Raw genomic sequence first — 15998 nt, forward strand, 5'->3', positions numbered from 1 at the left:
TCCCTGCTGTTTGCTTCCCCCGCCCAGCCCAGGTGCTTTCTTGTTGATATTGCAACTCCTGGTGCCTACACAGGTGTACCTGATGTACATGAAAATTAATGCTCCCTGGAATGAAAACCTAAATTAGGTTTAATTACATCCTATAATACATGTTCAATGTATAGGCTACGTCTGTTTCCTTATAATTCTCTGGACTAGCTAGGGGAAATCTTGGGCACGGCCACCTGAAAAAAGGTGTTGTACTTAGAATGTTGAGGGTTTTCTGTTTTGTTTTGTTTTAATGAAAATTGTTGTGGTAATGAGACCAGTGAGTCTATGTTGTGTGTTTCACCCACATTGGTAGTATATAAAGGTCTCAGGATGGGATATGACATTCAGACTCCAGAAACCTCTACCTGCTTCACTACTGAAATAATGAACCCCAATTTCTAGACACCATGTGTTACAACTACAACAAAAACTCATGTGTAGCTGTTGCAATGGCTGTGGCTATGACTGTGGATATGGTTCTAGATATGGCTATGGATATGGCTCTGAATACAGTTCTGGATATCACTGTCTTTGTGGTTATGGTCTGGCTATGGTCTGGCTGTGGTTATAGGTCTGGCTATGGCTGGCTGCCATGGCTGTCAGCCATTTTTCTGCAGAAGATATTATACTCCTGGGTGAAATAACTTGACCTCAGTGCACCATTTCCTCTAAAGTGATCATTCCAAGATCATTTCTGTTTCAATGTCTCATAATCACATTAAAGCACACTGAAGAAATAGTAGTCAGAACCAGCATCTTCTTAAAAGTCCCATTTGCTATTACTGATGGGGGCTGGCAGGCAGAAAACCTGATTTTGACCATACTCCAAGTATAAACCCTTTACCCTCTTATTCTGTTTTTCTATGTTGTGACAGTTTCCTAATAATTGTTTTATTGGCCCTAACAAGCTTGCATGCCTTTTATCACTGACATGCTATTGACTTCAGAAATAGACAAGGCTAATGCTCAGCTATTTATTTTAATTGGGTATGTCTGGCTTTCATGCTAATAGACCAATATTCATGTCATATTAATGTTACATATCTTGAATTTTGTCCCTGAAAAAAAAAAAAAAGCTTTTTATTGGCTGAGTCTTCTGTTCTTAATTCATTGTGCTGAAGGGTTCATCTAAAATGTTTGTTTTGTGATCCTATGTCTATCAATTTCTTTCTTTCAATTTTAATAAACACTTAGCCACTCATCATTAGCACATGCACACATATGCACACACATGAACAAAGGGCACAGAAAAATCTATTTTGGAAAATTCTAATGATGAAAAGCAAGTTGGAAGAGGAGACACAAAGGCTCAATAATTGGTATATAAATGATCTAGAGATTGGCTGGATTTGGATGGTGGCATAGATAATAAAAGGGAATAGATGAGCTTCAGGAACTCTCTGAAAGTGAAACCTATAAGATTTCAGACATCAACAGTGAAGGAGAAGGAAGAAAAATCTAGAAAAGTTAAGTACTAAAAAAGCATATATTTATTCTTAGCACTTAGAACTGTGGGTGGTGTACACAGATACATATCTGAAAGACTGGGTATTGCAAAATTATTAGAACTATTGTTACAGATGTGCTCTGTGTCTTTCTAGAGACACTAAACTGGCTAAGGTGATGATCATGATGATCATGACATACAAATTTCTTGACACAAGAGTTTTTTCTAATATGTGATACCATCTGAAACAAGAGTGAATTCTCATTAGGAGCTCTATCACTGGACAGGTCTAAGCCCAGGCAGGATCAGCCATTATGGCAGTTAATTCAGGAGAAAATTATAAACTTAGGAAGAGGGAAGGAATCAGCTGATCTTACATATCCATTTTCTATCCTCATCCTATTCTAAGATACCATAAGTTAGGAGTGAATTTGAACTTTGAAGACTGATTATAAAAATAGTGATGCTGATACCTGGAAAATATAAAAATGAAACCTTTTATGTCACTATATATAAAAGGAGAAACCAATTATAATACAGTCTGGTTTTACAAATCCTATCTTCATTTGGGATGTAGAAAGGCTGTCAGAATGGGAGTTTGATGCTCATGTTAAATAAATTCAACCACCCATGTTAATTAAATTCAGTGTTCCTAGTATCCCTTGAAGCCTAAAAGAAATTGCAGGCTTAAGCAGAAGAAAGGCAAAATATGATGAATGGATAGATTGCTGTTCTTGAAAAAATACAAATCTAAATGTTGGAATAAGCTTGTCAATATCTATAAATATATTCTGCTAATATTTTTATTGAGATTGAGTTAGATCTATACATCAATTTTGAGAGGATGGGAATCATAACAATACTGAGCCTTCCAATTCATGAACATGGTATATCACTGCATATATTTAGGTCTTGTTTGATTTCTTTTGTGGTGAATGATAATGTAATGTTGATCAATAATGATTACCTTTGTACTCACAGAAGGCATATTCTAGTAAGATAGACAAAAATTTAAAGAACAACCAGCCATCTAAATGACTGAATAAAATTATTAAATTGTAGAATTATAAACAGTTTTTATAGCTATTAGTAAAATAAATAGTGACTTGCTATAAAAAGTATCATATGGCCTGCCAAAACTCATAGAAGAAAAAATAGACAATCTTAATAGGCCTATATTTATGAAAGAAATTGCATCAATAATTATCAGTCTTCTAAAAGAGAAACACTAGACCCAAATGGGTCACTGGAAAATTCTACAAAACATTTAAAGAATAATATATACCAATTCTCTACAATCACTTCCAGAAGACACAGAGGGAATAGTTGATAACTCATTCTATGGGGCTAATATTATTACCTTAATATCAAAACCAAATAAATACATTATAAGAAAAGAAAACTACAGATCAACACTTGAACATAGATGCAAATATTTTTAATGAAATATTAGTTTATGAATCTAGTATTGTATAAAAAAAATTATACCCCATGACCAAGTTGGATTATCTCAATTATGCAATGGTTCAGTACTCAAAAATGAATTAATATAACCCATCACATCAACTGCCCAGAGAAGTGAAATCACATGATTACATCAAAAGATTTAGGAAAAAAACATGTGACAAAATCCAATAACCATTCATTTTTAATAACCAGGGATAGAGGAGAACTTCCTTGACTTGATAAAGAATGTCTGAAAATACATATGTATATGCAATAAGCAAGAAAAGAAGATTTACATTGATAAGGAAAGAAAAATATGAATGTGTCTTTTCCACAGATGACATGTTTGTTTAGAAATAATATAGAAAATCTAAATAAAATTATTTTTAAAAACAAAATACAAAAAAACCTCCTGGAACTAATACATAGTAAGCTTGAGGTATACAAGGTTAACATACAAAAGTCAATTATATTTTACAGATCAACAATGAACAAGGTAAATTTGAAATTAAAAATGTAATACCACTGACGTTAGCAGTTTATATATATGTACAAAACTCTGATGAAAGAAATCAAGGCGCAACCACATTAAAAGAAGAGATATTCCATGTTCATGGATAAAATGTTGCTATTGTCAAGATGTCAGTTCTTCCCAACTTGATCTACAGATTCAGTGAAACCTCAGCCAAGATCCTAGCATGTTCTTTTGTGGATATCAACAAACTGATTATAAAGTTTATATGGAGAGGCAAAAGACCCAGAAGAGCCAACACATTACTGAAGGAAAAGAACAAAGTTAGAGGATGAACACCCTCTAACTTTGAGGCTTACTATAAAGCTTCATCAAAACAGTGCAGTATTGGTGAAATGATAGACAAATGAAATAGATCAATGAAACAGAATAGAGAGACAATAAATAGGCTCACATAAATATAGTCAACTGATCTTTAAGAAAAGGAACAGAGGAAATAGAATGAAGAAAAGATGGTCTTTTCAACAAGCAATAGTGGAACAACCATCAGACACACATACACACGCAAAAATCTAGTAACAGACCTTGTACTACTCAAAATAACTAACTTAAAATGATCATAAAACTAAACGTAAAATGCAATATGAAACTTCTAAAAGATAACATAAGAGAAAACCTAGATAAACTTTGTATGGTCATGATTTAGATATAACACCAAAGACAAAATCCATTAAAGAATTGATAAGCTGGACTACATTAATATTAAAATTAATATTAAAAATTTTTGGTATATGAAAGACAATGTCAAGAGAATGAGATGACAAGCTACAAACTGGGAAAACATATGTAAACAACATAACTGATAAAGAACAATTGTTCAAAATATACAAATAATTCTTTTTTTTATAAAGATTTTATTTATTTATTTGACAGAGAGAGATCACAAGTAGAGAGAGGCAGGCATAGAGAGAAAGGAGGAAGCAGTCTCCCCACTTGAGCAGAGAGCCGTATGTGGGGCTCGATCCCAGGACCCTGAGATCATGACCTGAGCCGAAGGCAGAGGCTTTAACCCACTGAGCCACCCAGGCTCCCCTATACAAAGAATTCTTAAAACTCAGTGATAAAAACAATAACCCAATAAAAGATGGGCCAAAGATCTTATCAAAAGCCTCACTTAAGATGACATATAAATGACAAATTGGCATAGGAAAGATGCTTCACAACGTATGTCCTCAGGGAAATACAAATTAAATAACAATGTGTCACCACTATACACCTATTAGAATGGCCAAAATCTGGAACACTGACAACACCAATGGCTGACAAGGATGTAAGGCAGTACAAACACTCAATCATGGCTGGTAGAAATACAAAATGGTACAGCCAGTTGGGAAGACATTTTGGTGGTTTCTTACAAAGCTAAACATATTCTTACATGATTTAATGTATCCACTTATGTACACACAAAAAGCTGCACAGGGATTTTTGCAGCAGCTTTATTCATAACTGCCAAAACTTAGAAACAAACAAGATGTTTTTTAGTAAAAGAATGGGTAAATAAACTGTGGTGCACCTAGACAGTGCAATATTATTCCATGATAAAATGAAACGAGCTACCACACCACCAGAAGACATGGAGGAACCTTAAACAGACATTGCTAAGTGAAAGAAAGCAATCTGAAAAAGTCACATTCTGTATGATCCCAAATATGTGACGTTCTGAAAAAGGCAAAGCTGAACACAGTAAAAATATAAGTGGCTGCCAGGAGTTAGTGATAGCCAAGGGATGGAGGAGGAATGAATAGGCAAAGCACAGAGGAATTTATAATGGTATAATGAAGGCTATATGTCATTATACATCTGTCTAAACCCATGGAGTAGACAATAGCAAGAGTGCACCCTAATGTGACCCCAATGTAAACTATGGGCTTTGGATGATTATGGTATGTCCATGTAGCTTCCTTAATTGTAACAAATGGTAGAGACTATTGGTAATGGGGGAGGCAATATATGTCAGGGGACAGAATATATGGGAAATCTTTATTCACTTCTTTGTGAACTTAAAACTTCTCCCAAAAATTAAGTCTTAAAAAATTAAATATTTCCAAGAAAAGATCAGTGAGTTTGAAGATAGAACAACAGCAATTACTAAAACCTGAATACAAAGGAAAAAAAAAACTTAAAAAAGAAGATGAACACTCGAATGTTTATAGCAGCAATGTCCACAATAGCCAAACTATGGAAAGAACCTAGATGTCCATCAACAGATGAATGGATCAAGAAGATGTGGTATATATACACAATGGAATACTATGCAGCCATCAAAAGAAATGAAATCTTGCCATTTGCGACAACATGGATGGAACTAGAGCGTATCATGCTTAGCGAAATAAGTCAAGCGGAGAAAGACAACTATCATATGATCTCCCTGATATGAGGAAGTGGTGATGCAACATGGGGGCTTAAGTGGGTACGAGAAGAATAAATGAAAGAAGATGGGATTGGGAGGGAGACAAACCATAAGTGACTCTTAATCTCACAAAACAAACTGAGGGTTGCTGGGGGGAGGGGGTTTGGGAGAAGGGGGTGGTATTATGGACATTGGGGAGGGTATGTGTTTTGGTGAGTGCTATGAAGTGTGTAAACCTGGTGATTCACAGACCTGTACCCCTGGGGATAAAAATATATGTTTATAAAGTCATAAATTGTGTAGTTAAAATGTGAAACACAATAAGCAAAATAAAAATATTGGTAATTACTAAAAAAAAAAAAAAGAAGAAGATGAACAAATGCTTTGTTATCTGTGGTACAGTACTGAGTGATCTGATATACATATACATACACATGTAGAAATGCACACAGTCTGGAAATTTCTATATCCAGAGAGGACTCAGAAAAAGCATTTGAATAATGAATGGATAAAATATTTCTAAAATTGGGGCACCTGGGTGGCTCAGTGGGTTAAGCCTCTGCCTTCGGCACAGGTCATGAACTCAGGGTTCTGGGATCAAGCCCTGCATTGGGCTCTCTGCTCAGCAGGGAGCTTGCTTCCTCCCTCTCTATCTGCCTACCTCTCTGCCTACTTGTGATCTCTCTCTCTCTGTCAAATAAATAAAATATTTTTTAAAAAAAGAAATATTTCTAAAATTAATTTTTAAGAAAAGACAATTTAAACCAAGACTGAAGAACTCAACAAGCACCAAGTAATAAGAAAAAAAGAAAATGAAGACAGGTATTATCATAATCAATATTTTGGTAAACTGAAATATTTTTCATTTTTTTTTAATGATGATTAACCTTAAAGTAAACATAATAAACATGATCAGTGAGTTTATGGCATATATAAAATTAAAATTTATAACAAAAGGTGGGAGGAAGGAAGTAAACTGTTATAAGGTCAGTATATATGCATAAAATGGTATAATATAACTTTAGCACAGGGCACCTGGGTGACTCAGTTAAGCACCTACATTTGGCTCAGGTCATGAACCCAGGGTCCTGGGATCCATTCCAGCACTGGGCTCCCTGCTTAGCAGAGAGTCTGCATCTCCCTCTTCCCCTCCGCCTGCTACTTGTAGTCATCCTCTCCCTCTCTCACTCTCTCTTTCTCTCGCTCTCCTCCTCACACAAAAAAATAAATAAAATATTTTAAAAAATATATTACTTCCGGTACAGTGTGGCAAATTAAGATACATACTGTAATCCTTAGAACAGCCATTAAAATCATAAATATATCACGTAAATCTATGAAGGAATAAAATGGACACTAAAAAAGTGCAAAATAAGGCAAGAAAATAAGATAAGAACAGGAAATAACAGCTGTCACAAGCAGAAAACAAATAACAAGATATAGACTCTTGTACAACTGTGATAGCAATTACATTAATTGAAATGGTCTGAACACTGTCATTAAAAATAAGACCCACATTGAGGTCTTTTATCCATTTTGAGTTTATCTTTGTGTACAGTGTAAGAGAATGGTCAAGTTTTATTCTTCTACATATAGCTGTCCAGTTTTCCCAGCACCATTTATTGAAGAGACTGTCTTTTTTCCACTGTATATTTTTTCCTGTTTTGTCAAAGATTAATTGACCATAGAGTTGAGGGTCCATATCTGGGCTCTCTACTCTGTTCCGCTGGTCTATGTGTCTGTTTTTATGCCAGTACCATGCTGTCTTGGGGACCACAGCTTTGTAATAAAGCTTGAAATCAGGTAACGTAATGCCCCCAGTTTTATTTTTGTTTTTCAACATTTCCTTAGTGATTCGGGGTCTCTTCTGATTCCATACAAATTTCTGGATTATTTGCTCCAGCTCTTTGAAGAATATTGGTGGAATTTTGATTGGAATGGCATTAAAAGTATAGATTGCTCTAGGCAGTATAGACATTTTAACAATGTTTATTTTTCTGATCCAAGAGCATGGAAATGTCTTCCATCTTTTTGTGTCTTCTTCAATTTCCTTCATGAGTGTTCTGTAGTTCCTCACGTACAGATCCTTTACCTCTTTGGTTAGGTTTATTCTCAGGTATCTTATGGTTCTTGGGGCTATAGTAAATGGAATCGATTCTCTAATTTCCCGTTCTGTATTTTCATTGTTAGTGTATAAGAAAGCCACTTATTTCTGCACATTGACTTTGTATCCTGCCACGTTGCTGAATTGCTGTATGAGTTCTAGTAGTTTGGGGGTGGAGTCTTTTGGGTTTTCCATATAAAGAATCATGTCATCTGCGATGAGAGAGAGTTTGACTTCTTCATTGCCAATTTGGATACCTTTTATTTCTCTTTGTTGTCTGATTGCTGTTGCTAGCACTTCTAATACTATGTTGAACAAGAGTGGTGAAAGTGGGCATCTTTGTCTTGTTCCTGAGCTCAATGGGAAGGCTGCAAGCTTTTTCCCATTGAGGATGATACTTGCTGTGGGTCTTTCCTAGGTAGATTTGATGAAGTAAAAGAAACCTACAACAAATGTAAAAATGCAGAGGACTTAAAAATAAAAGACTTAAAAATAAGACTTAAAAAGACTTAAAAATAAATAAATATATACTATGCACACAAATTATTAATATATAATAAACATTAGTTGAAGAAAGGTAGAATGGTGTATCAAAGTAAGCCTCATAACAAGAAATAATATGAAAACTAAATTCTTAAATTAAACATAAATCTCTAAAAAGCCTGCCAATAGCATTAAGAATGGGATGAAAGAAAAATGTATGCTGCTCTCAGTTGAAATTATGTGAAGTGGTATAATATTATTTGAAAAAAACTGATAAATTAAGATTGTAATATTTGTAGCAACCAATAAATAACATTATATCTAACAAGCCAAAAGAGAAGATAAAATGGAATTTTAAAAAATAAAATAAACCAATAAAAAAATAAAAATATGGGGAAAAGAACAGGTTAGGAAATGGAAAACAAATAATAAGAGGATATAGAATTAAATAAAACTGTGTCAAAAGGACATTGAACATGAAAGTCAAAATATATTAATTATAAATAAGAATATTTATTTATTGTGGCTTATCCATAATAAATCTACATTAAAGGTAAAGACACAGAAAGACTAAATAATACTAAATAATAATAATGTTGGAGTGGATATATCATTATCAATCAAGCAAACCTCGGATTATGGCATAATACTAAAGCTGAAGAGCAATATTTCATAATGATAGAAAGATCAATTCCTTAATAACAGTTCTAAATGTGTCTGCATTTAATGACAGAGTTTCAAAATGAGGTGAAGCATAAACTAAAAAATGCCAAAAGGAAAAATGCAAAAATCCATAATTTTAACTAGAGATTTTATAACAATTATCTTGACAGTTGATAGAACTAAATAGACAGAAAATCACTGTATTTATGGAAACAGGAACAAATCAACCCAACTGACTTAACTGGCACAGACAGGGTATTATACCAAATAGTGATACAATGTACATAGTTTCCACATGCTTCTGGGATCCTCCAAGATCTATCATAAGCTGGTCTATAAAATAAGATCTGATAAATTAAATTCAATAAATTAAAAGGAATAAATTCTACTGACATTAAATGAAACATCAGGAACACAGAAATCTCTGGAAAACCTGCAAAACAACACAATCTAAATCTCATGGATCAAATATGAAACACAATGGAAATTAAAATAAAATTTTGAAAGAATTAAAATGACAATAAAAAAGATAGTATAAATTGTGGGATTATATATCAGCAGCAACTACAGAGTAATTGATGGCTTTAAATGCCTATGTTAGAAGAAAAGAAAGTTCTAAAATCAACAATTAAGCTTTTACCTTATAAGCTAGAAAAAAAGAACAAACTATCCAACTATGTAGAAAACAATAAAACAGATAAAATCAGAAATCAATGAAATAGAGAAAAAGAATATGAGCAGTGAAACTAACATGTGCTGTTTCCAAAAGTCTTAATCTAAATTGACAATTTAAAAGGATTAAAAATTTACATCATCAATAACTGGAATAAAAGAGATGACATCACCACAGTTCTGACAGACATGATCAACATATACAGGGATGGGTGAATAATTTTGTAACCATAAATTTAATAACTTAGATGAAATAGAAAAATTTCTTGAAAGACTCACATCAAAAAGAGTACAAAACAAATACAATATCTGAATAGCCTTATATCTTTAAAATATACATTTATTTTTGAGTGTTCACACACACACACACACACACACACACACACACACACATACTCCAAATATTCAGAACAAGATGGCTTAAATGATATATTATAATCAAACACTGAATTTAGAAATATATATTTCATACTGAAGGAAGGGGAACATTTTTCCATGAGAAATCCTGAGACCAATATTACCAGAGATGTAAAAAATATTGGTGTAATAAATCTTTGTCAAATTAAAGTTAAACTACGAAAGCAAAATTTGGGTACCATTTGACAATCTAGTTCACCATACAGAGTAAACAAGGCAAAAGATATCAACAATCATCCCAACAGATGCAGAAAACACATTTAAAGAAATTAATTCAAGATTCCTGAGTGGCTCAGTCAGTTAAGCATCTGCCTTTGGCTCATGACCTGAGCATCTGTCTTCGTCTCAGGTCATGATCCTGGGGTCCTGGGATCAAGCCTGAGTGCAGCTGGGCTCTCTATTCAGTAAGGAGACTGCTTCTCTCTCTCCCTCCACCCCTCCCCCTGTTGATACTCTCTCACTTGCTCTCTCTCTGTCAAATAAATAAATTAAATCTTTAAAAAAATTAATCCATACTCATGTTCCCCAGAGATAATCACTATTCTTTTTTCTATCACCAATAATTAGTTTTGCCTGTTCTTTAACTTCCTATAATTTGATACAAATAATATAGGTCTGTATATTTGGTATCATCATCCTAAATATTTTTTTCACTAACTTAAATATTTTTAATCCTAAATATTTTTTCACTAACTTAAAGTCCTATGTTCCAATAAATACCTATGTCCCTATGTCAGAATAAATACCTTGACACCCATTTGCTCAATAAGTTATTAAGAAATATTACATAAAACTACACTGGTTTCTATCACATTCTAGATCACCAACTTGTATCAGGAACCAGATAAGTGGGCAGGAATAAATACATATGATGTTCAGTTCTGCACAATTTAAACAAAAAATCCTTCAAACTTACCTTTCTGAAAATTGGTTTAATTTCACATAGCTAAAATAGAAATTAAAATGATTAACCTATAAATGTGTTGATCCCTTAGATGGGATAATTTATGCAAATACCAAGCAGAGGCTCAACATACGTTTTAGTAAGAAGAAACCATTTCCTTTTGGTCTTCATATTTCCTCAAAGGAATGATCACCAACTTTACCCAATCACTGGTCGGGAAAGTAAAGTTAGAACTTCGTAATAGACGGACTTTTTCACTTTGTGGAAGAAGAATAGAAACCAACACAAGACAAAGAAGTTCTTGCCTCTGTTTGCTTTTAGAAAGCCCACAGTTAGGGACCAGGGAAAAGAAGACCAGTAGGTCATGTTGATCTACTAAGGATAATCTCTACATAGACACTTTATCATTGATAGACCTGCTACATTCAAGAGTAGTAAATGAAAAAAAAAAAAAATAGTAACTATTGTTTCTTTATATGTTATTGCCAGTTCTTTATATTATTGGTGACTAATTAAAGCTATCAATAAGTAAAGGAAATAAAAGTAAGAATTCATCACCAGGAGTGTCACTGAAAGCCAGTTAAACTACCAAGATTGAGGCCATATTATTCAACATACACTTGGGCCACACATGTGTTTTGTATGATGTTATTCTATGCTAGCTACCACCTTCTGGTAGCAGGAACTCTGCCAGGAGATGACCAGCGTCTGACACACTCAGAAGACTCACTGAGATACACCTCACAATGAGGTGATGTTTGCTGTGGCAATATCAGATTATCAGGCATATCAAGTAGCTACATATACAGTCTTATCTGTGAATGAAAATAAGAAGTATAGACACATGAAGCAGAGGTGGAATATATCTGTACAGAGACATGTGTTTAAATGTAGACTCCCAGTACAGAAGAAACTGCAGTAGAAAATACAATATTTGATGGTGGTGCTACTATTTTTACCCAATGACCTGGATCAAACACTGAATTTTTCTCAAATGAAACTTACATTAGATTAACGCAGAGCAGAGCATAATAGCTCTTGGAGTTGCACATGGAAATACTTTTACACAGACACGCATTGGAAAAATCATCAGCCATGATTTACCTGCTTTGCCACATCAGTTCAATTATTAGAAGGGCAAAAGTATCTCTCTCTGTTTCTCTCTCTTTCCCCTCTCTCTCCCCCCTCCACTACATATGTACCCATACACTCACAAGAAGATGCAAATGATGGAGAGAAATGAATATTTATGGTAAGCACTACATATTGTGAATGTGATTAGCTTTATTGAAAAACAAAACTAGAAATTTTCCCACACAAAATTTTTAATATTATATGTAAACAATTGAGAGTAACAAAATATCAAAGAATAGTTCCCCACAGTTGATAGGAAATTCCACCAATCAGTGCAATTATGACCCCTTGTAGTTAAAGATTGGATTTGGTCCAATTTGGGCAGACAATAACCATATTGGTATAACATTTCCAGAGGGAAAATTCTATTTTATGTAGAGCAAAAATTATACTGATATAACCAAAACCTGTCTGCTAATAATGTTTCTACCAAGAAAGACATTAAGTAACATTTTGTCATAATAATTGTTTATATACTTTGCTTACAAAAATATACTCACAAAGACACATACTTAGGAAACATTTTGAATGAATAAAAAAATTATTTCATTTATAAGTTTGATTGTATTAAAATCTAATTCCCTTATTTGAATTTCCTATCAAGGCAGATGAAATCAGTAACATAAAGATTTTGTGTCCTCACCCCTCTGATGGTTAGGACAGAGCCAAATGAGATACAGAGGGTCTCCCAAATTACCTTTCTACTGTATTTTAATCTTTATTCTATATTTTAATCTCATCACTGTTACACAAGGCACACAACATTATTTGACTGTGGGCTGGAACTAGAGTTAAAACTATACTATGGAGGGCAGTATAATTTGGGGAGGTCAAAGAGAAAAAAGAATTATGATCAAAAGCAAGTCAGTTGAAACCATTGAAAATGTCCCCTGCATTATATGGTATCTGGTTATAGAATATTAAAGTGAAGATTTGTTATGAAAGATAGCTTTGTGTGACTCCACCATCTTATTAAAGGTCTTCAGTTGGTTGATGCAAGCCTCCTTAATGCCTTCAGGCATTAGGCTCTGGCCTTAAAACAACACGCTAATTAAATGAGTCATAAAAATAGCCACTAACATGAGCACATGTGGTGGGGCCCCCTCATTCTGAGGCATATAAAAGGCCCTCTGCAAGGAGAAGTCCACAGTGAAGTAACACTTCTCTCTTTCTTTACCCAAGCACAACCTCAACAACCAACACCATGTGTGGCAGCTACTATGGAGGCTGTGGCTACGGACGCTGTGGCTATGGAGGCTGTGGCTATGGAGGCTGTGGCTACGGAGGCTGTGGCTATGGAGGCTGTGGCTATGGAGGCTATGGCTATGGAAGCCTGGGCTGTGGCTATGGCTCCAGCTATGGCTGTGGCTTCCGCACCCTGGGCTGTGGCTCTAGCTGTGGCTATGGATATCGCTCCAACTCTCTCTGTGGCTATGGATGTGGCTCTGGCTACGGCTCTGGCTTTGGATGCTACTAATTGAGGTCACCATGGGAGACTCTCACCCTCCACACCTGGACATGGGATTCACCAGTTCTGAGACCCACAGCTTCTGAGCCTTTTCCCTTGGGTGATGATATCCTGCACGACGGAAATCTAGCATGGTCTGTTGTTGCCTACAACCCAACCTACAGATACCCTGACTTTATGCAGGAAGTGGGAGATGGTGAAATTCACCTGTGACTCCCACAGTTCTGCTTTCGTCAGGATGATGGTGTCAGAGCAACTGCCTCAATGATATTTATGCTGGAGCCTGTTTCTGTGTTGACCCAATAAACTTGTTCAATCCAAACAGCAACCCTGGTTCTATGTCAGTTGTTTGATGTCCCAAGTGTCTTACTGAAATTTTGGGGTTTCAGTTTATAAGAAAGTTAACAATGATCTCCTTAGGGAGCTAGTTCCTTAATATTTCTAGGTCAGCTTCTTGACCAATTCCTTTGTCAGTTGTCTTAGGAAGGGAATTTATTTTTGGTAAACTTCAGTTTTCTCCTCTGGTACTGAGGGAACAATATTTGATATGTTGGGTAATTCTTAAAACCAAATGCAATATTATTTTATGAATTAGAAATTAAGGTTTGTGAGGTCTATAGTAAATAATTAAGAAAAATATTAAACTCCCCAATTTTATACTCATGTATCTCTTAAAACAAATGGATGTTGTAATATTCTTCTCTACTTCTAATCTTTAAAAAAAAATTTTTAATGAAAGAAACAACTGAAGGAATATAGGTAGTAGACTGTAAAACCATTTGATATGTATGGTGGGCCATAATAACTAGATAAAAATAGCATTTCACAAAAAATTTCAGATCTCACAATGCAGTGACCAAGGTGTTTGCCTGGTGTTTGGGCTCATCTTGGTCTCAACTGAGAAAGGGATGCCTTCAAGCTCACATACTTAGCAGAATTCAGTTCCATATATTTACGTGAGAAGCTCAACATTGACTGTCACATAGAGGCCTTTGCAGGGTATCTGCTGGAGACTATCTCAGCTCCAAAAGCTGCTCATAGCCCCTTGACATGTGGATTCCCATATGCAGTTGCTAGCTTTGTCAAAGCCAGGCAAGAAGGTGAGAGGTACTCCAAAAAGAAAGATGCTACAATTCCATACAATTTTATGCAATATAATCACATAGATGTGATGATATATATTTTACTATCCTTGTTATATTTTATTTATTAGAGGTGAATTACAAGTTTTGCTCACACTCAAGAGGAGGAGATCATACAAGGCATTGACATCAAGAGGCAGAAATCATAATTGTCTGTCCAATTCTATACATCCTTGCTAATAGGATGTAGGAAGTTTGCCTTCACCTGTGATGCTCTGGAACCATTTATAGCACACCCATAATATTTTGTCTCTAAGTAGAATTTCATGGAGAAAAATATCTGGACCTGGAATTTTTTGTGGGTCATTTGCTTAATTTTTTGTTTGTTCTACAAAAACTAATCTCTTCATAATTTCTAAATGTAATGGTATTGGTTTTGGTAATCTGTATTTCCCTAAGAATGTAAGTTTTCAAATCTATGTCCATAAAAATCAGCAAATAAAGTTTCCCAATTTTAAAACTTCTTGTTTCAATATTTATTTCTTTGTTGCTATTTATTTTGTATATGCCTTCTCCCTTTGATCCTTGATGAAATTAGCAAGTAATTTAGAAATGTTAATATATTCAAATAATAGAATTTTGAGCTATTTAATTTTTTGTTGTTGTTTTTTCTCCACTTCATTAATTTCTGCTTATTTGCTTACTCTTACTTATTAATGCTCTGGTTTCTCTTCAGATCATATTAATCTAACACCTTTTACTCTTACTTATTTAAAGTTTTTCCTTGTACTTTCTTTGGTTTACTTATTCTTTATGAAATTTATCTTAACTGGGATGTCAAGTTATTTATGCTATTTCTTTCATTTTCACTGACAGAAGTGCTTAGTACTATGATTTTTTCTCTAATTACTGCTTAAAACTTTTTCATTCTCTTAACTATTATTTTTGTTACTGTTATTTATTTTTTAATGTTATAGCCTGGGGTTCCTAGGTGGCTCAGTCAGTTGAACATTCAACTCTTGGTTTCACCTCAGGTCATGATCTCAGCATCAGCAGATCAAGCCTGCCTCAGGCTCCATGCTCAGTGGGGTGTCTGCTGGAGATTCTTTCTCTTCCTTTACCTCTGTCCCTCCCCCTGTGCATGCGTTCTCTCTCTCTCTCTGTCTCAAATAAATAAATCTTTTTTTAAAAATGAAATACTACAACTTCATATTATATTTTCTTTTTCACTTGAGAGTTGTTTAACCAAAGATTTACTTTCCAGGT

At 34.5% G+C, this 15998-nt stretch overlaps 1 protein-coding gene across 1 annotated transcript; it reads left to right on the forward strand.

Moving 5' to 3' along the window:
• The first annotated feature begins 437 nt into the window (after positions 1–437).
• Positions 438–13659, forward strand: LOC132010643 (keratin-associated protein 6-3-like). Its single transcript, XM_059388387.1, has 2 exons — positions 438–628; positions 13365–13659. The coding sequence occupies exons 1-2, from the start codon at positions 438–440 to the stop codon at positions 13657–13659; spliced, it is 486 nt and encodes a 161-aa protein (XP_059244370.1).
• The last annotated feature ends 2339 nt before the right edge of the window (positions 13660–15998 follow it).

This window comes from Mustela nigripes, chromosome 2 (genome assembly GCF_022355385.1).
Source record: "Mustela nigripes isolate SB6536 chromosome 2, MUSNIG.SB6536, whole genome shotgun sequence".
In the NCBI taxonomy this organism is placed as follows: Eukaryota; Metazoa; Chordata; class Mammalia; order Carnivora; family Mustelidae; genus Mustela; species Mustela nigripes.

What these genes read in the sequence shown, in the direction of transcription:
- LOC132010643 (XM_059388387.1), top strand. Translation starts at nt 438, where the DNA reads ATGTGTTACAACTACAACAAAAACTCATGTGTAGCTGTTGCAATGGCT. An exon ending in TATGGCTGGCTGCCATGGCT is followed by an intron (nt 629 to 13,364) that starts GTCAGCCATTTT and finishes TCTTTACCCAAG; the next exon opens with CACAACCTCAACAACCAACA.